General features: G+C 37.6%; 1 protein-coding gene across 2 annotated transcripts in view; it reads right to left on the bottom strand.

Annotated features, from left to right (window-relative positions):
- Positions 1–22,334, bottom strand: part of LOC122806398 (prickle-like protein 1-A) — a 323,964-nt gene that overhangs the window by 180,887 nt on the left and 120,743 nt on the right. For both annotated transcript variants that reach the window (XM_044076764.1, XM_044076765.1), the window contains exon 3: positions 5,620–5,739. In XM_044076764.1, the coding sequence (XP_043932699.1) occupies positions 5,620–5,739 (120 nt within the window). The remainder of the gene's footprint in view (positions 1–5,619; positions 5,740–22,334) is intronic.

The following is a 22,334-nucleotide window of genomic DNA, read 5'->3' as shown; positions in this document are numbered from 1 at the left end:
GTCTTGTTGGGTCAACAAGTGAGGAATTTGTGGTAATGTCCAGGCTGGGCTGTGAGACAAGCTCTTTAGGATTGGGTACCAGTGCTGGCGGGGCCAGTCTGGGGAAAATCAGTATCATTTTTGGTTTCTCTTGTCTGACCTTGAGGAGTACCTTGGGGAGGAGAGGCAGAGGAGGAAAGGCATATACTGTTAGATTTTTCCAGCTGAAAGACAGAGCATCCACTTTCCATGCTTGCTTGTGATAAGTCCTTGCTCAGAATCTTTGTAGTTGGTAGTTGTGAGGAGAGGCAAATAGGTCTATGTCTGGGCACCCCCAGGTCTTTGTTATCATGCTGAAGACTTGTGGATTAAATTTCCACTCGTGGGGATCCATTAGATTTCTGCTTAGTTCGTCTGCCAGAGTATTTTTCCTTCCTGGCAGGAATTGAGCTTGCAGATGTACTTGGTAAGTCAATGCTGTGTGCCACAAGTTCATGGCTAGCCTGCAGAGGGGGTAGGAATGTGTGCCTCCCTGCTTGTTTATGTACCACATGACTGTAGTATTGTCCGTCTTTATTAGTAGTTGTCCTGGATGAAGTTGATCCTTGTAGTCTGTTTGGGCGTTGTGAACAGCTAGCATCTCTTTTTGATTGATATGTAGGTGCATTTGACATGTGGCCCATGTACCCTGAATACACCTTCCTGTCATATGGGCCCCCCAGGCATAATCTGATGCATCTGTTGTCAATGTCTGCCTGGCTGTGGGTAAGGTGAATGGCTGTCCCGTGTTGTGGTGACAGGCTTTTGCCCACCATCGAAACTCCTGTTGCAGGCAGGGAATGAGGGTAATTATTGTTTCCAGGCTGTGGCAATGTTGAGTCCAAACACTTTTTAGATACCATTGAAGTTTCCTCATATGCAGTCTTGCATATGGAATTAGCAGAATGCAGGATGCCATGAAACCCAAGGCCTGCAGAATTTTTCTTGCAGATAACTGGGTCTTTGTTGCCAACATTTTGAAGTAAGTAGTCAGTTGTCTGTGTTTGTCTGGCGTGAGATAAGCCATCTGGGCAGTTGTATTTAAGCTTGCACCCAGGAATATTATCTCTTGAGAGGGTACGAGTTTTGATTTCTTCTCATTTACTGTGTACCCTAGACTTGTCAGTAATCTTTTTACAAACTCCAGATGCTGTAGTAGAATGTCCTTGTTCTCTGCTTGAATAAGGCGGTCATCCAAGTAAGGATATATTTGTATTCCTCTTTGTCTGCAAAATGCAATTACTGGTGCCAGGCACTTTGTGAAGACCCTGGGCGCAGTAGATAAGCCAAAGGGCAGTGCAGAGAATTGGTAGTGTATTGAGCCAGCTTTGAATCTGAGGTATCTTCTGCATGTTTGTCTGACTGGGACATGCAGGTATGCCTCTTTTAGATCTAAAGTCACAAGCCAAGCCTTCTTGCCCAACATGGGCAGACGCTGCTGTAGGGTCAACATTTTGAATTTTGGAATATCCAGATATGTGTTTAGAATAGATAGGTCCAGTACTGGTCTCCAGGCTTTGTCCTTTCTGGGTACTAAGAACAGTCTTGAATAGAATCCGTGACCCTGCTCTTGTTCTGGTACTTGTTGAATGGCCCTCATGTCCATGAGGGATGAAACTTGTTTTTGTGCCTCTGCCCATTGATTGCGTGGCAGGTCTGGCATACCATTTTGCCTTGGCAGGGTGTGAAAGTGGAACCTGTAGCCTTGTGAAACTATATTTAGAACCCATTTGTCCTGGGTGATCATGTGCCAATTTTGTGAAAAAAGTGCTAGCTTTCCCCCCAAAGGGGCTGCCAAAAGATAAGTGCTTGGTGCTGGAAGTGAAAAGTCATTGAGACTGTTTCCTGTATGGCTGTGATTTTTCCTCTCTGCTCTTGGAGGTAGAAGCACCCCATTGTTTAGGCCTGTATGAGCCTTGGGGCTGTGATCTGCCTCTAGGGCGTCTGTATCTGCCCCTTTGTGGTCTGTCTGACACTGGAAAGGACCAATTTTTTTGTAGGCCAGTTCCTGCTAAATCTGGGAGGCTGTACCTGCAAGAAATCCTTGACTGTTTGCATAGATTTAGCCTTGTCCTCCATGTTCTTCAACACTTCTTCTGCTTTAGCACCAAACAAAGTATCATGCTGTAAAGGAGCATCTAATAGTTTTGCTTTAACATGATCTGGCAAATTTTGTTCTTTTAACCAAGCATGTCTCCTAATGACAGAACCTGTAACAGCGGCCCTGCAGGAGGCCTCAAGAGAATCAAAACCACATTGCAAAGTATGTTTTCCAACTTGTTCAGTTGCATGCAATAAATCCTGCATTTCTTTATTGTCTGCACATTCTACATTTGCTGAGATTTTCTGTTTAAGCAAGGATATAAGATATTGCTGATACTTAAGCATATGAAATTGGCAATTTAAAGCTCTTACAGCCAAGGTTGCAGAGGTATAAATCTTTTTGCCCCATCTGTCTAGGGCCCTAGAATCCCTGTCAGAGGGAATAGGGCTTTCTGCAGTAGAAGCCTTGACCCCTTTGGGACCCTGAGAGATGGTTTCTGGGTCAGCTGCAGGGTTTTTATAGAGAAATTTATGTGAATCAGGAACCCTGTAGTATTTGTCTGGCTTAACAGGGGCTGGTGGTAAAGTGTTTGGAGAAAAACTGGACTCTGTAAATACATCATCTACAATGTCTAAAACAGGCGGGATAGCAAGGGGCCTGTGCTGGGGCAATAAAAGGAAATCTCTGAGCATTTTCTTGGATTTTAAGTAATCTTGGCTCTCCCAGTGGAAATGCTCCCTCAAAGTATGCAGTGTTTCCCCAAAAGAATAATCCTCAGGAGGAGAGGCTGAAGGGATAGATTCTTCAGCATCAGAATCCTCATAGGGAGGAATAGAGTAATCCTGTTCAGAGGAGGAATCGGAGGAAATGGAAACCTGGTCTGAAGATTCATAATCTAACTCTTGCCTTGGCCTCTTTTCAGGAAGGGGATGGGAACCCCTGCTTTAGTCTTTGTCTCTGTAGCTGAAGTAGGTTTCACATATAACTGTGTAGGCCTGAAAACACCCTCAGAAGCCGATGCCTGCTCAACGGCTCTGGACCCATCTGAGGAAAAAGTTTCCAAGTGTCCAGTACCTTGAGTTTCCAGTGGCCCAGTCGGCTCCACGTGGGAGTCGGAAGCGGCCTGTGGCTCTGAGGTAGCGGGCATCAGGGGCTGCGAAAGCGCCTCACTGAGAACCGGCAAAACGGGGACAGGCCTAGAAGAAGCCTCGTTGTTGGTTTTGGATCTCGGGTGGCTGTCCTTTTCTTTTTCTTTTCATTTTTTGTAAATTCCGGTAGTCAGTTGATCTGACGGCATTATATAACTAAATCTTCTGCCAAAGTAATGAAATGCAAAATCGTACCGACGCTTAATAGTGCATTGGTTAAATCTTGCACAAAACCGACAAATAGCAACGTTATGGTCAGGGCCTAGGCAAGGAATCCAGTAAGAATGAAAATCCTTATGAGGTATTTGCTTCACACAAGAAATACAGTTATTAACTTTTTTCTGACATTGGTCTGGAGCAAGAAAAAAGTTTCCCCAATGGGGTACTTAGCTTTAATGAAGACTTCGGATCTGAAATTCGAATTTGAAAACTTCTGGAGTCGGCCGACCGGCACTTGCGAACTGCTTTTGCTTCGGGCACTGCGCGGCAAGAAAGACTGAAGAAAATGACGTTGGCTGCATCTTATATACCCCTGGCGTACCGATGTCAGGGAGGAGGAGATAGCAACCGACTGCGGGTAGCCTGCCAGCAGGACAACCCAATTGTAATGACTGCAACAGTGAAACACGATGAACATAAACTCAGCATCAGAAAACACTGTTTCAGAAATCTTTCAAAATGTATTTAAACTCAAAATTCATGATTTTAGTAATATCACTTTCTAAAAATAATTCAGTTTTCAAATCCTAGTTATAAAAAGTATTAATTGAAACAAGAAAAGATTAAAGAAAAGTATACATTAAGAGATTTGAGCTCCACCCCATCTACCTCCATGGGCAAACTGTGCCACTCAGCACTACAAAATGCTTTTATTTGTGATTAAGGAAAAAGTGCGATATGAGGAAGGCCGGGTTAATCTGCATGAACTGGCCAACACTGAGCTCACTACGTTGTCATATAGGTACTGTATGAACTCATCATCTTTGTGCATTTATCTGTTTCCATGGAGCCTTGTTGCACCTTTTAATGTTACACTGGTACTGTCCATTTATCATATTTCTCAACTCTTAAAAATTACAATTTGATAAAAAAGTATGGTTACTCTTTCAAAGAATGCAAATGTATCTATATATCTATATCTATATATACATATATAGATGGTTAATTTGATTGAAACTCACTTGATCTAAACCACACAGCATTGAAACTCTTTTCACTGAAAGTCTCACATATACTAAATACATCTCCAAAAGCTTTTTTGCTGGGGCAAAGACCCCTTAATTTTAATATACTAACTCCACAGTTACACAATTATGGAGAAAAGAAAATACCCCTGACACACTAAATCACTGCTGGTGCACATACACAAGCTACGTGACATGGAGGTACAATTTAACAGTGGACATTAGGAAGGAACTAACAATGATTAGCACTAATTTGCGTTATAATTCCTATCTCCCAAAACCACACTGTTTTTGATCAAATGTGATTCAGTTATTTGTGATTTAGATCAAATGACTTTCATATCAAATGAAGCACCATTTTTCTTCCCAGATCAAATGAACATTAGAACAAATTCACCATAACCATATATATATATATATATATATATATATATATATATATATATATATATATATATATATATATATATATATATACATACACACACACACACACACACACACACACACACACACACACACACACAATATTATTACGCAGCATGCATATCCTTTTTATACAGTACAGTAGATGAGCACTCTCTAAGCACCTACTTGCTAAGTTTTCTTTCAGAATGATATTGTCTGCCCCTTTCTTGCTTGCTAGGAATTTTACAAACCTAATGTTTAAGTAGCTTGTCTTGTTACCCCTTAGTAACAGACTCTGGTGAAGTCTTTCCCATCCTGTTTCTAACTTATGGTTGTAGGACGGGGCAGGTTATAGTTGGGCAATTTATTCATGCCTCCTGAACTTCAAAGTAGGAAAGATGGCACTGTAAATTATGCTTTTATATCCCATTTTTGGAAGTGTTCAGCAATGTAACCACTTAGTACATCAGTTATTTCCTTTTCTGATAAAGGATCGGCCTGGTAGACTAAATTAAAGTTTAGAGGTGTAAATCAGCTATATTAATTAGGCCTGTTTTTAAGTGATGTGGCCTCTTCCTGCATACTGTGAGACTAGGTAAGTCACCTACCTACTCACTAGTCCTCAGCTCTCTCCAGACTTTGACATTTCTACCCTCTAAGCTTCCTCTCATTATCAACAGTAAATACCTCAAAACACATCTTGCAAAGTGGTTCTTGCATGGATAGAAATGGTACTAAAGCAAATGTATTTCACTGGCAGAATATTTGTTTTATACAGACAATGCTGGGTGACTGCTACACAAAGAACTAAACTTACCTCACTATCATGGGGTGGTAACTGGTGAAGCATCTCTTTTATGCTGGCCCATGACTCAGTGATTGTGTCACATGTTAGCAGTCCTTCTGGTTCTGGAAGGTAGCAGAAATATGGCTGTGCCTAGTAAGAAAGGATGAAAAAACAGTGTATCACTCAAGAGGGTTTCACGACAGTAGTGCTTTGTACTTTCCTTTGTTCTCTGAAGCTTGTCATGCACAGATCTTACTCCATCTAATATGGGAATGGCACTGACTGACTCTTACAGTCGATCCATTCAGCACGGTCTTCTGATATAGCAACTGCTGCAGTGAACTATCAGTCATCCTTCACACTATACAGTTATGAAAGAAATTCAGTGGGTATCACAGTACTTTCATGATTAAAAAGAAATGAATAGAAATCTGCTTAACATTTACATTTCTTCTTATGTTAAGTTCATCTTTCAAGATTTTAACATTATAATATTTTAAAAGCCTAAACTTGCAAAAGGGGAAACAGCTCCCTTTATGCACAAACTCATTTATTCTCCACTTATACATTAATTTTATTTATTTTTATTTGACATTTGTTGACTGGAATAGTCCGTCTGGGACAATGCCCTTTTTCAGCGGAGGCCTGGGGAGAAAAGCTCCAACAGTATAAAGATAACTGAGAGATGCATGTTACAATAAGTGTATAATACAATAAGAAAAGCAATATATGAAACAACAATAAAGAAAGCTATACATATATACAATAGAGTAAAGCAGATAAACATACTGAATGTACAGACATGCAGAAAAGTAGATAATGGGGCTAAGTATATTGATCAGTTACAAATAGTAGACAACAGGATGAGTGGATATTAGTAGTATGTTAAGAGATAGTACAGTGAAGATCAGGAACAGAGAGGAGAAGTAGAAGAGGAGAGTCAGGTGCTTATTAGGTAGAAGAAGCAGGTTAATTGGATAAAGAAAACAAAGAGTAAAACAAGATAATTATAGTAGGGAAGAAAAGAGGAATAAAGAAGAGGAGGAGAGATGGAGAAACAAGTGGATCCAGGTGGGGTGGTTACAGTGCCATACCCAGGTGTGGTTTAGGTATTCTTTGAGAGATCTCTTAAATTTGTAGACCTGATGTATGCTTCTCAGGGTCATGGGAATCTTATTCCATTGAATGGCGGGTGAGTAGCTGTATAGGTTCTGTCCTATATTTTTTTTAGGTTTATGAATCTGTAACACAAATTTATCAGAGCTCCTTAGTGGTCAGGGTGGCATATAAAGTGAGACTAGTGAGGAAATACTAGGGCAGAAAGAGAGTTTATTGATGGAGTGGATGATGAGTATTTGAGAAACTTTGAGTTGATTAGGAAACTCTAACTAATTGAGTGACCTGAGGGAATGACAGTGGTGAGACCAGGATGGAAGATTAGCAGCAAACTTGCTACTTTATTATAGGTTGTTTCAAGTTTAGTGTGAAGAGAAGACTGAAGGTTTGTAAAGATTTTCAAGCTGCAGAAAAGGCAGGGAAGAAGTTAAGCATTAGCTAGTGAGATTCTGGAGTCAGGGGTTAGGAACTTTTTGTTTCTATACAGGTGGCCAGGCTTTTGGTGGGTCTTCTTAACACAGAGATGTATGTGAAGGTCAAATTTCAGTTGGTCATCTATGATTACTCCAATGAGCTTAGACTGGTTGTCAGGGGTAATGTTAGTGTTATTAAGTGAAAAGATGGTAAAAGAGGATTTACTGTGGTAGAGGGGTTTTGGGAGGAATAATAGGAGCTTTGTCTTTTTGGGGTTGAGTAATAGTTGGTTATCAGTAAGCCAAGTTGCTGTATGTTTGAATGATGTTTGCGTGAGGGCGAGTAGTTCTGTTGGATTGTCAGCTGTGGATATAACAGTAGTATCATCAGCATACCGTATGAGGGAAGACTGGGGACAGGATCTGTGTAGCTCATTGGTGAAGATGTTAAAAAGGGGCGGTCCAAGAATTGAGCCTTGTGGGATGCCAATTTTTTATAGGGAGAAAAGGAGAAAGAGCAGAGAGCCATTTGACAGATTGCTGCCTATCAGAAAGGTAGCTGTTAAACCAGGTTATCCTGCAAGCTGCTGAAGAAAGGTTGAGTTTGGATAATTTTGAGAGGAGGATAGGGTGGGAGACAGTATCAAATGCTTTTAAGAGATCTAAGAAAAGACAGGACACAAGTTTATTATTATTTCTGGCAAGGGAAATGGCATTGGTAAAGGAAATTAGAGCAGTAGAGGTGCTATGGTGTTGGCGGAACTCATGTTGAGTAGGGGTGATATGATTCCCTTGAGTGAGGTGGGCCATAAGTTGTTTGTGTATGCAGTGTTTGAATATTTTTGAGAGGGGAGAAAGTATGGCAATAGATCGAAAGTTAAAAAGTTACCTTTGTGGATGAGTATAGCAAAGAATTTTTTCCAAAGAGTAGGAACAGTTGATTCAATTATAGAGCAGTTAATGAGAATGGAAACAGGGCATGCTATTGATGAAGCAGCAATTTTTAGGAAGAAAGAAGGCAGATTGTCAGCTGATGGGGAGTAAGTTTTAAGTTTGAGGAGGAGTTTTTTGATGTAGCTTGTGGGAACTGGCCTTAGTGAGAAGGGGGAATTTTGTTGCTGGATAGATGTAGGTGGTGAGAGATTGAATACGGTAGAAGTCTGCATAAATTTGTTAACAGTATCAATGAAGTAGGAATTGAAAATGGAAGCAGTTTCAAGGGGTTTATTGTCAGGGCAAGGGCTGGGAGTAGAGGGATTACCTGGATAGAGAATTTGATTGATAGTGTTCTAAAACTTTTTAAAGTTTCTATATTGTGTAGTCAGAGGTTAGTGGTAGAAATTTCTTTTATCATTATTAATGTGTTTTTTAGTGATATTACAGAGTTCCCTATATCTTTGGAAATGTGAGGGAGATTTATTCCTGGGCCAAAGTTTCCAGGCAGAGTCTCTTTTTTTGTTTAAGAGACCGAGTGGAGTTGGTTATCCAGGGTAAGTTGTAAGATTTGACTCTAACAGTTCTGGGAGGGGCAAGGGAGTTGAGTGTGTTAAGGAAGATGGAGTTAAAGTGTAAGATAGCTTCATCAAGAGGTAAGGTAAAGAGGATGGACCAGTCTATACATGAGAGAGCATTATTGAATATCTCAGATATCTCAGTTAAAAGTAGATAGTTTACAGCATATTTTAAATTTGTGGGGTCTGGAAATGTGGGGGAAGAGTCACAGGATTCATACTGGGCAATGGTCACTGATGGAGTCAGGTAGTGTTTCTGGGTTGTGATACAAGTTAGGGTTAGAAACTAAGATCCAGTCAATGATAGAACTGGAATTGGTAGGTTTATGATGGAAAGTAGGGGATGAAATAAGTTGTGTGTAGCCAAAAAGGTTAATACAGTTGGTGGGGGAGTTAGAGTAGAGTGGAGACGAGTTGATATTAACATCACTTAGTATTATGGACTCATTGGGTATGTGGTCTGACATCCAATTTAAAATCTGCTCTAGTACGGGTATGTTATCACCTGGTAGTATATAGATGGCTCCTATTGTTACTGTTTTGTGAATGTTGAGTTTAAAGTTGGCAATTACAAGTTCAGCAGGGTAAAAGGAGGGAGGAGGGTTAGGAAGGGGATTAAGGGTAATGAGGTCTGAGTACAGAACAGCAGCACCACCTCCTTTTTTGGTTGTTCTATCAAGACGTAGGATGTTGTATCCTGGGGGATGAAGTTCATTATCAGTGTTGTGTGGTTTAAGCTAAGTCTCAGAAATAGTAACAATGTTAGGGGAGTATTGAGCTATCCATGAATGAAGTTCTGTTATCTTGTTAAGGATACTGTGGATGTTGATAGAGTAGAAAGAGAGATGTTTAGGAATCAGGTTAGAAGTATACAGAGGGATTTGGGTTGCAGTGGAAGGTACAGGTCGGTTAGTTAGTGGATGAGGATTAGGATTAACATCACCAGCAAAGGATGATTTGGGGTTCTTCCATTCACTAGGCATATCCCCTTTTTTTACTGGCAAACCCAAACAGAAAATGGTGCAGGCTGACTGTTCTTTTTATCTATGATCTATGATGTGGCCATATATCCTGACACTGGAGGGGGCCTAGCCCATTCCATGACTGTAGAGCTCTGGGAGTTCGGCCAATTTTTATCTAATTACCATATGTCATGAAAACGAATGCAGTGGTGATCCTACTCAGATATTTACTGCTATGCTTAGGGTACTCACACAGCTATACCTTCCTTCAACACTTTTTAAATTTCGTGCTGGTTGGCACTGTATCTTTATCATTATCTAACTTTGTGAAGATCAGCCAATTAAACAAACAAATGACAACAGCTATCATTTATACCTTTGGTAAATAAGGTCTTCTCAAAATTAGATTATTCAAACAAAATGTAACTGTTTTAGAACCATACAAACTCAACAATTATTCAATACAAAATAGTTTTGGGGAGAAATAAAAAAAAAGTAATGACAACATGAAAGGAGGTAGTTTAATCAACCTATATTCATCTAGTTTAAAATGTCTGCCTAACCCAAAAGCAGTCATGACACAGTCATCTATCCCTCCAACCAGTAGCTTACACACTCATATTTAAGTTACTCCACCTAACCACCACTCCAAATAATCCCATCAATAAACAACAGCTGTATTCATTCTCTAGTACCTACTTTATCATACTGAAGGCCATGGTGGTGCTGGACTCTTGAAAATCAGCGGTCACAGTACAGGGGACCTGCTACACCCAACCACACACACACACACACACACACACACACACACACACACACACACACACATGCACATCCAGTTAAGACATATGGAGGAACATGCAGATTCCACACCTGAGGTACCTCACTGCACTACTTTGTTGATGTACAACAAATAGCCCAGATATGACCACCCCCACAGAAGCTTCCTTTTCTACATTCTTCGTCTTACTACAAAACTTGTCCACTACTGGTTTCCTGAGCCCATCCAGCTTCTGTTGATTTATTATTAAGCTATCTGTACTATTCTTTGCTAGACTTGTAATTATGTTCTCCTACATATCACAGTATCTAAATATATGAAAGGTTAGTACCATTTCCTGAAACAACTCTACACTCTTAATGCTCTGCAGTTACTTTACTTTGATCACAAGAAGAATGCCTCAGAATATGTTCTTATAAGTGCTGAAGTACATATTTCACCAGATATGGCATTACGAGACACAATCAATATGCCTAGTGGTCAAGCTATAGTGATTTCAGCGTGTTTTTGACACTCTTAAACAGGATCCTCAGATTCTGGTAATGATCATGAATACCTTCTAATGAATCTTTTTTTCTTGCCTATATTGTCTTGTCAGCCAGCATGATCTCCTGCATCCACATCATCATCATCATGGCAGTCTGTAAACCTTTATCCCTCTGAATGCCATATTTCCTACTTAGCTTCAGTTGATCAGGGTTGCCAGCCCACTACTTACTGCATATAAGGGTAGGTTCTGGTGCGGGAAGACAGATGGCCTGGAAGTTACTATTGCTGCATGTGAAGGTTGGATTGCTTGACTGTTTAAGTCTTAAACCCTTGTACATGTTCACTAAGGTCTGAAGGCTGGGGTGTACAAAAAGCCCACATAAGAGATATTGCTTGCCTCAACAAGTGATGCCCTTATAACCTCTGCTCCATTTGCATAGTTGTTTCTGAAATCTCTGGTCACTATCAGGGATTCTACTGTGGAGAATATCTCAGACATGCATGCCATATCCTTCTTCCTTCTCCCTTGCCAGTTCCCCAGTGCCAGGTCTTTTATGGACCTCAGAGAGCCTGGGTTGTCCCTCTGTGCTATGGCAAAGGCTAGTGAGACATGTTTAATGATACCAATAATGTGTTCAACAGTGAAAACCATAATCTACAACTACATCTACACCAGTCTAGAATACTTGTCTAAAGTCATAATACTGAGCTCTGGTTCATATTTTTCACAAGGCGTAATGACTGCATTTTTTCACAGTGGTTAATATAATTTGCATCATATATTGATACGGTAATATCAAATCATGCCATGGATGAAAATGTCAAATGACCAGTCTCCCTAGCCTGAAGAGAAATATAAACAAAAATGAAGTAGGTGTACAGAAATTAGGTATGCATAAATTTTAATCATTTGTCATATGCAGTATTTCACATAGTCGTATTACTTATAAGCTACATAAAAAATTAGCTGTGGCTTAACTGGTAGTGACTGAAATATCAAACTTACTTGTATGTATCAGGATTGAGGTACCTCTATTAATTATTTGTTTTATGCTATACTCTTTAGAGATGTGGTCTGTGTAACATGCTTGATTTGTATTATTTGTTTACTGCAACAACTAAATCCTCTTTTCTTCAAAGAAAGACATAAAATTACTTGGAGCACTCAAGAAAGAATTCCCTGTTATACAGAAAAAGAAGTATGTAAAACAATACGTAGTTCCAAACGTTAGCTAAGACAGTGAAGAGGCTAGGACTTTCAGGATGGCTGCACACTGAGTAAATGCTTAATTTTAGATCTCCCAGTGCGAAAACAGAAACTGAGAAAATAGAGCCACTGAGTATGTCTTTTGGGGTAAATGTCAGTAACCAGTGCACTGCCTGGATGCTAGGAAAAAAGAAATTCAGAGAACCTGAAAGAAAGCCAGTCACAAAAGGTGAAGAAAAAACAATGACTGGGAAGAATCCTGCAGCTGTTCAGAAAAAAAGCAGTTCAAGCTCCAGCTGTGGTGCAAGACATGGCTTCCAGTAAACCACATGAAGAAAATAAGTAAAATGTACTCACAGCCGATTATCATAAACACACACTGAAGGAGTATATCAACTTAAATAATAAAAGGCTGGTAAAAATGGAAGAAACTTTAAACAGATATTCGGATGAGATGATAAAAATGCAAAAACAGATGTCAAAATCTAGAAAAGGTTGGTTGAGTATGAGACTGCTCAAGAGTAGATTTTTCAAAAAATTGTACAATTAGAGTACAGAGCATGTAGGGAAAACCTGAGATTCTCTGCTGTACCAGAGAAACTGGAAGGAACAGACTGTATTAATTTTATGAACGTACTAATAAGCAACAGGACTAGTATTCCACTGTAGGAGTTGTTAATTAAAAAGGCATGTCATGTGTATGTGCCTAACCTGGCCATGAGAAAGCAACCTAGACCTTTAATAGTAAAGATACAATCCTACCAACAGAAAGAATTGATTCTGACAAAAGTGTGTCAAAGGGCAAAATACTAAAACTGGGACACAATAGAATGTTTGTGGAAAATGATTAGTGTATACTAGGCAGAAGAGGAGTAAATTTATTCTGGCAGTCAGGTGATGTTAAGAAGCATGTGTGAGATTCAAGTTTCTGTCTCCAGCTATTTTCAGAATATTTATTTCCTGGAGGGTCAAAATAATTTTTTGATACAAAACATGCTAAGGAGGAAATACAAAAAAATATCTAACAAAAAGTGTGTTATCTGCTTCTTATTCTTCTGATAATAAAGCCCGAAGAGAAACTATGCCAGTGAGACTTTTTCCAATGTTCCAAAGGAAAATGCTTGAGAGAGAGAAAAGAAAATGCACAAACATACTATAAAGTGTTTATGTCTATAATGGCTGAAAGAATTACAAAAGTGATGCCAACATTGATAGATATGGATCAGTGTGGTTTTGTGGAGGAGAAGCAAACATTTGAGAACATTAATAGAACAATGATGATCCAGAGGTAAGTAGAATGTAAGAAAATATAACTCTTGCTAGTGACTCTTGATGCAGAGAAAGCATTTGGCAGAGTAAGTTGGGATTTTTTTGAGCAGGGCATTAGAAGCATTTACATTCCTTAATAAAATTATAAGGCTGATTAGGAAGATATATGAGGAATCAGTGGCAAAAATTAAAGTGTTGGGGGGATTCCACTCTGATAAGTTTTGTTTGAGCTGAGGAACAAGGCAGGGGTGTCCCCTTTCCCCTTTGCTATTTGCATTATATTTAGAACCACTGGCAAAGAACATAAGGGACTCAGAAATTCAAGGATATATTTGGAATGGTAGTCAAAAAATTGGCTTTATTTGCAGATGATATAATTTTATACCTAATAAAATCAAAGAGATATTTCAGTGTCTTTTCAGGATATGAAATTAATGAAGATAAAACAAAGGCAATGGCTGTAAACTATGTAACCACACACAATCTGGTTCAGCAATACCCATATTGATGGTGACATGACAAAATGAAGTATTTAGGTGAATTGATGAAAAAGGATTCTATTGTGGGAGCTAAAGATATGCAGGTAGAGTCTAAACAAAAGATAATGCAAAAACTGGGAAACTGGAAGTTCTGTCTTATGGATATAGATAGCAAGATACAAGCAGTGAGGACTTCCAAGATGGCTGCATATTGAGTAACAGCGTAATTCCAGCTCTCCCAGAGTGAAAACAGAAACATAGTGGACCTGGATTTCTGAGTAAATTTCAGAAACTGGCTAGTAAGTGCACTGCCTGAATGCCAAGAAAAAAGAAATACAGAGGACCTGAAAGAAAATCAGCTACAAAAGGTGATGAAAAAACACAGACTGGGAAAAGTACTGTAGCTGTTCAGCAAAAAACAGTGCAAGCTTTAGACATAACTTCCAGTAACCTTGAGGAAAGTATAAAACAACTGCATACAGACCTGAATAAAATAAATGAAACACTGATGTAGTATATCAACTCAAACAATAAAAGGCTGGAAAAAATGGAAGACACTTTAAACAGATACTCAGATAAGGTGATAAAACTACAAAACTCAGAGGCTGAAATGAAGAAAAGGCTGCCTGAATATGACACTGCACAAGAAGAGATTATTCAATGAGTAATAGAATTAGAGGGCAAAGCAAGTAGGGAAACCTGAGATTTTCCACTGTACATGAGAAGCTGTAAGGAACAAACTATATTAATTTCATGAAAGCACAAATAAACAACTGGACTGATATTCCACAACAGGAATTGTTAACTGAAAGGGAATGTCATGTATATGCTCCAAATCTAGCAATGAGAAACAGCTTAGGCCTTGAATAGTAAAGCTGCAGTCTTACCAACAGAAGGAGTTGATTCTGACAAAAGTGTGGCATAAGGAGAAAGTATTAAAAGTGGGAGATAGCACAGTGTTTGTGGAGAGTGACTACTCATTGTACACCAGGCAGAAGAGGAATACATTTATTCTATAATTCAGAGAATGTCAAGAAACAGGCATGAGATTCAAACTGCTGTACCCAGCTATCTTCAAAATATTTTTCCTTGGAGGAACAATTTTTTGATGAAGTACATGCTGAGGAAAAAATAAAAAAGTTTGTCCAACAAAAAGTGAGCTGTGAAACAGAAGGAGATTCTGCTTCTTGTTCTTCTGGTAATCAAGACCACAGGGAGACTGTGCCAGTGAAACCTTTCCCTGTGTTTCAATGGAAATGCTTGAGAGAGGGGAGTTGACTAAAATAATTCAGAGTGCACTGGAGATGAAGCAGAGACAGGGTTTGGGAGATGGAGATGAACAGGAACAGAACAAGAAAATCTGAAAATATTGGACTTTCTTGGACTTTGTTAAACTTGTAGGGGACTCTAAAGCATATGCATATGTCATTAACATTTGTATAATAAAACCAGTCATTAACATTTGTATAATAAAACCAGTAACTTGGAAATTGACAAATGTAGGATTACAAGGCAATAATTACATTTGTGAAACAGGATAGAACAAGAAAATCTGGAAATATTGGGCATTTTTGTACTTTGTAAAACTTGTATGGGACTCTAAAGCATGTGCCCTACTTTATGTCTTTAATGTTTGGGAAAAACAGGAGAAGGAAAGGGAAGGGAGAGAGTTAACTGTAAGTAAATCATTTTTTTTATTACTTGTACTATTTGAATGGTTCATGATTTTCTTTGCATGTTATAAAGTTTTTTTTTCAGTTATTTTTATATATAATGAGGATACTGATGTAAATAGGTGCTCCTGTTTTTCCTTTTTTTCTTTCTCCCTTCTCTCTTTCTCTTTGTTCAGATTTAAGAAATCTAGGACTGCAATGTAAAAAAACAAATGAACAAAAAAGATCTAGTTAAAACAGCATGACAAAAGTAAAATTAGTGTACTTTTTCTCATTCTTGCATAGGGGAATGACTGGGTTAAGGCTTTATATAGCTTTATATATTAAGAAGTTCTAAAAGAAAACAAGTAAATGAAAAAAGAATATTGAACAATATAAGGATTTTTTTCAAGTAAACTGTTTTGCATCTGGTTCTCATGTCTCTAGCAGACAAACTGAAAAAGAGAAATGGCTTGGAGAAAATGTTTACATGCTTTTGGCATGTGCCTCACTAGACACCTGCAACAACTGGAGAGGCCACAAAAGTACCTCACAAAGATGATCGTAGGCCTTAAGCACTTGTCCTATACGGACAGACCCAAAAAACTCCAAGTATTCTCTGTCTCATATCACCTACTTGGAGGCAATCTCTGCTTGACTTACAAAGCCATGTCTGACCCAGCTCTGTTAGAAATGCTACATCTAAAGACACCCCAATCCCTCTGGAACACATGCTCAAGAGACCTCAACCTCATTACCACAATCAACAGAACATGCTGGAGGGACAGGTTCATAACCCAGAGACTGCCCATGCTATGGAATAGACTTCCCATACATGTTGAGCAGAGGACCTCACTGGGCCTCTTCAAGGGAAATCTTGATGAGTGGATGGGAAAAAGAAAATTCACCCCGGGGATCACTCTAGTGGCTTTACTTGACAGAGGCACTGGGAACTAAGGTTGAGTAACATGATGCCAGGGTAATCCTATGGGCTAGGCTTATAAAGGCTCCAGAGCCATTAGCCTAGCACAAACCTATGAACCTATGAAAGCATTCAACTGTTTTCCCAGTTGAGAGAGCTATAAAGATAAGGCAAAGCCAAACAGCTCTTAACAAAATCACAGGCTCTAACATACATCTTAGTATGAATAATCTTTCTTTTATTTAGCTCAAGTCTGTGTATGTGGCTGTCAGTTTGCAACATCTGTTCTGATTAGGAGGATAAAACGTCAGTATTTGAATATTTACATAGTTTTGTGCATTACTATTAAATTAATAGGTTTTAGGGAGTATTGGGGATGTGTGTATATTTTTGTTTGAGAGTTTACAATAAAACAAGAAGTTCTGCAAGATATGACACAGGCTGAAATGGACAAGAAACAATTGTATAAAAGATTAACCTGTCAAGCAGTGCATGCATGTAACACAAAAGCTGGAACTAAACATTTAACAAAAAAGCTGTTATACCTAAAAGGTGGGAATAATAATCTGTGAAAAATATGATTCTTTTTATAATGTCTTTAAATGTTAATGGTCTCACAGATAAATACAAAAAAAGAAAGAATAGTAAACTATATTAAAAAATGTAGAGTGCAAATAGCTATGCTATAGGAGACACACTTGGAAGGAACTGAACATGTGAATTTGATAAAGAAATGTTTTCAGGATGGTTATTCAGAGGAACACCTGGGGCAAAGGAAGAGAAGAGTACTTATATTAATTGCAAGAGGAACTCCAATAGTAAAAGAAGATGATAAACAAGACAACAATGGTAGATTTGTAGTACTAAGGGGCTACTGGCAAGGGAGGAGGAGAATTACACTGGCATGTATTTATATATCACCAAAAACTGCTATAATGGAGTTAAGAAAATTCTGAGAGTAATAATAATTTTTCAGCAAGGAATATTAGTTATGGGTGGGACTGGAATTTGATTTGCAACATAGAAGATGTGTCTGGGGTGGCCAGAAGGGAAAATATAACAAAGGAGGGTAGATTTTTAAAGAACGTTATGAAAATATTAAGTACAGAATATGTGAATTCAGTACTAAGAGTTTGCAGTGAATTTACATACTATTCTCCAAGATACAAAAACTGGGCTAGGCTAGACAGAATTTACATTTCATAGGAGCATGTGCATGTAATTGAAGGTCTTGATACTCACTCAGTAACTATTTCAGATCATGCACCAATAATAACTAAAATAAAAACACAAGGTAATGAAATACAATTGAGACACTGGCACTTTCACACCTATCTGTTGAAAAGAGAGGAATTTAAGGAATGGGTAGTGGAAATCATTTGGGAGCTTTTAGAGAAGATAAAAAATATCTTCTGAAAATATAACTAAGGAATGGGACAAAATTAAAGTGGAGTTTAAACATAGGATAAAAATAAAAAAAGGGGAATATGGCAAAGAAGTAAAAATAACTATTTAATGAGACTGACAAATGTTAAAGTATTGCAAAATAGGGGAAATCTCACAGAACAAGAAGAGGAGCAACTGCAGAATGCTAAACAGAAAATAAGGGATTACTTTGACAACTTGCATGAGTTTAGAAAGATTGCTGTTAAGCAACTGCTTTTTGACAATAACTGTAGAGCACAAAAACTTTGGCGCAACGATGTAGGCAACAGAAAATAAAAAGGACTGTCACCAAGCTTAGGGAGCCTAAAACAAGGAGGATAACAAGGGATCATGTAGAAGTATTAGAAATATTTCAGCAATTCTATGAAAGTCTGTATAAAGCAGAGAAATATGGAAATCAAGAAAAGTTACAAATGGAAATATTTATGGAAGAAATAAATATGCCTAAGTTATAGGTAGAGGGGGCTCAATTACTAACAGGATAAGATGACATGAGATAAAAATGATGATGTATAAACAATCGACAGGAAAGTCCCCAGGAACAGATGGTACTCATGTAGAAGTTTGGAATATAGGAGGGAAAAAAATGATAAAAGATCTGGAAGGTTTTGTTTGACAGTATTTTAAGAGAAGGAGAAGTAGCAGCATCCTGGAAGAAAGCAGTAATAGCAGTAATATCTAAAGAGGCTAAAGATCCATCAAATCCAACTTCATACAGGCTCACTTCAATACCAAATCATGATTATAAAGTGGTTGTCTATAATGGCTAAAATAATGGCAAAAGTGATGCCAGAATTGACAGATAATGGATCAATGTGTGGTTTTGTGGAGGGGTGGCCAACATTTCACAACATTAACAGAACAGTGTTGATTCAGATGGAAGCAAAATGTAAGAAAATACCACATTTGAGCTGTGACTTTATGAGTAGATGAATAGCAGCATTTGCATTCCTTGATAAAATTATAAGTTTGAATAGGAGGATATATGACGGATTGAAGATGAAAATTAAAGTGGGTGGGGTCCTCTCTGATAACCAGGCAGGGGTGTCCTCTCTCCCTTTTGCTATTTGCATTATATTTAGAACCATTGGCAAAGAAAATAAGAGACTCAGAAATTCAAGGATATAACTGGTATGGTAGTCAAGAAAAGCTGTCTGTATTTGCAAATTACATTATTTTTATTTTAATTTATTTATTATAATAAAATATTATAGCTGGAAGCCAACTGGTTAGCCATCCTGATCGAGCATCTGTCAATACCTACATACATATTGACAGATGCTCGATCAGGATGACTAACCAGTTGGCTTCCAGCATGGTGCCCTACATCCTTCTCACTTCTCAGAGAAGCTGAAGAAAAAAATGCTAAAACATTTTATTTTTGTGTTATGGTCTGAAGAAGCGGGTCTGTCGCAAAAGTGCTTACCAGTTTTTATTTCTTAATTAAATTGGATTCTACACTCAGCCTTGGTGGACATCTGTTTTTACTTACCTATATATTTTTAGACTTTTTCCCAGTCCTTTTGCACTCTTGGATTCCTCTGACATTATTTTATACCTGACAAAACTAGAAAGGGATATTACAGTGTTGTGGAACATATTTAGACAGTGTCAAACCTTTTCACAATGCAAAATTAATAAAGCTAAAACAAAAGCAATAGTGGTAAATTATGTACCCACTTATGAATTGGTTCAGCAATATCCATACTTATGGGGACATGATAAAATGAAATATTTAGGAGTATGGATTAAAAATGATACTGGTGTGGCAGCTTAAGGGTATGTGGGAAGAGACAATAAAAGATAATACAAAACCTGAGAAAATGGAGGCTCTGTTATATGGATATCAATGGTAAGATACAATGCAGCTAAAATGTTTTTAGTCCCTTTAGTTTTGTACAGAGGTCAGGCATATTTTTATCAATCAGAGGAGAAGGTGTGGATAATTGATAAAAAGGTGAAATATTTTATCTGGGAAGGGAAGATGGCAAAAGTCAAGTGGGATAGCCTTATTCTTCCAACAGAACACGGTGGATTCCAGAGCTGAAGGGGTATTTCATAGCAACACAGTCAAGGCTCCTATACATAACACAAGCAGAAAATTATACTTCAAGAGGAAAGAAATGATGATGAAATGGTGTGAAGCTCAAGAAACAAAGAGAGACTAGGATTTTGGATGCAGACCTTTAAGGAGAACAACTATAATCATGCAGAATATTGTATTCATAACGTAGCAGAAAGTATTCTAAGAACTAAGCCAACACGGGAATGGAGAAAGGAGATTCTGGCAATAGGGATGACTGTCATTAGAAATGCTGATAATAGGCAAGAGGGGCTAGAATATATAAGAGAAAACTGGCAAAGGAACCAAGGTATTGGAAACAAATAACTAGAGAGGGAAAGGTAATAGAATGGGAAGATGCCAAGAACTTACTTGGAATGCAGGTTAGAGATTTTCTTCCCTATCAAGGACTAATATCAGAGTATAGGTAAAGAGAAATAAATAGGGGGTCCTAAACTAAAGACCAGCAATGGTAGAGTTTTTAGTAGAATCAAGAACCGAAATTACCATTAAGAAAGGAATAATTAATAGAGCATATAAAACATTGCATGATAACTATAATAATCAATCAGAGGAGGTTAGGAAGGACTGGAAATAGATTGGATAAGCAATTCACAAAAAAACAATGGGGGGGTATATGTATGTCTCCCAAATGTGCAACAAAATCTAGAAGATTTAGGATCTTTGCTTGTAAGTGTTTATATAGGTATTTTTATACCCCAAGTAGACTCTAAAGAATTTTTCCTTTGGTAGGCAACAAATTTTAGAGATGTGATGGGGAAGAAAGAGATAACTGAGAACATATTTTCTGGGAGTGTAATGAGTTGGCAGACTTTAAAGATTCCATGCATACTGCTCAGTTACAGATTCTGGGTGAGCAAATTGGAGTAACTTGGGAAAGCCATGATACAGAATCGGAACTGCTTAGACATAGTAAGACCTTGCTGAGTAATTAGGATGGCTGCAAAAAAGAAATTACATGAAAATGGAAATCAAAGTCTAAACCAATTTTACAAGAAGTAGCAGAGATAGTAAGAGAGAAAAAAAACTAGAAGTAGAATCTTTAGAAAATGGTAATAGAAAATTACACAGGAAAAAATGGGAAATGTGGGATCGATACATGCAGAGGAGGAACAAGGTTTAAAAGAAGGCAGGAGATGAATGAACTATGGAATGGTTGACTGACAATGACTGGAAATATTAAATGTGATGTATAATATTTGCAAGTACAGATGTGTCAGCATGGTTTGTAATGTATAATGTTTGCAACTGAGATTGTGTTGCTATGGTTTATTTTCATTTATATACATATAAGATTGCCAAAGTTTGATGAAACAGCCATTCGATGAAGAGAGGTTTTGACAATGAGGGTTCGACGAATAGAGATTCGACAATGTAAGTATTTGCTAAAGTGATATAGACTCATACATACATGCATGCATAGACATACACACATTTTACTGAACTTTAAGACATAGAATGGAATAAGTACTGAAAAGTCTATTCTGAAATAGTTACTATGGTAAACATTTCTTTCATGCCATTATAAGACTAATTAGTTTTGGCATAATACAGCCAGCTTTCCATAGAATCATGACCTCTCGCTTACTTTTTTCTTTGAAAGAATAGTTTTGCTTGTCCTGTATAATTTTACATCTGACTCTACTCATATCTTTTTCTAATAGGTCGTTTTTTTGCTGAAAGACAGTATAACGTTTATTCAACAAAATATTATTTAATTAGCCCATTTCTTTTACAATCAGTATTTATCCCAATAATATCTAAAGATAAAACTGTAAAAAAATTCATTTTAAGTCCAAAAATTATTTTTCAACATTTCTAATAACTATTTGGTACAAAACATGAAATTTACTTAATCTAGGCACAATGTGACCAAAGGAAAAAAACTATGCAGGTTACAAAACAAGAACACATACCATAAAGTAAATACAAATATAGAAATATGTCTGTAGAAAAGAGTAATCCTACCCTGAAAACACAGATCCCTAATCTAATTAGGAAGTCCTAATCAAACTACCCAGAGTAATATCCAATAATCTCAACTCTATGTTTTTTGCTATCTTTAGCTGTATATGTCACCTAATGCTACTGCAGAAAATAGAATGCAGATTGCAACAAATATATTATTCATAATAGCTTACCTCTGCATTTACTTCAAATTCAAAATAATTTAAAGATAGAAAAAACACAACGGAATCTCATTAGACAAATCTTCCTTTACATTCTTATTGTATTGAAATTGTAATCATTTTATTCATGTGTGTTTTTTGTATGTGAAAGCTTTATCATTTGTAGTTATCTGTCACAGCATATTAATATAATTCTTAACTATTTTATATTTTTTATGCATGCTCCTACCTCATTTATTCGTGAATTTTACTCAGTAAAGTCTTGTTCACTTTTTTTTTTTTTTTT

This window comes from Protopterus annectens, chromosome 7.part0 (assembly GCF_019279795.1).
Source record: "Protopterus annectens isolate FY-2018-M chromosome 7.part0, PAN1.0, whole genome shotgun sequence".
Taxonomy (NCBI): Eukaryota; Metazoa; Chordata; order Ceratodontiformes; family Protopteridae; genus Protopterus; species Protopterus annectens.
The sequence above is the reverse complement of the archived record's forward strand: the minus strand, read 5'-3'. Positions and strand labels throughout refer to the sequence as shown.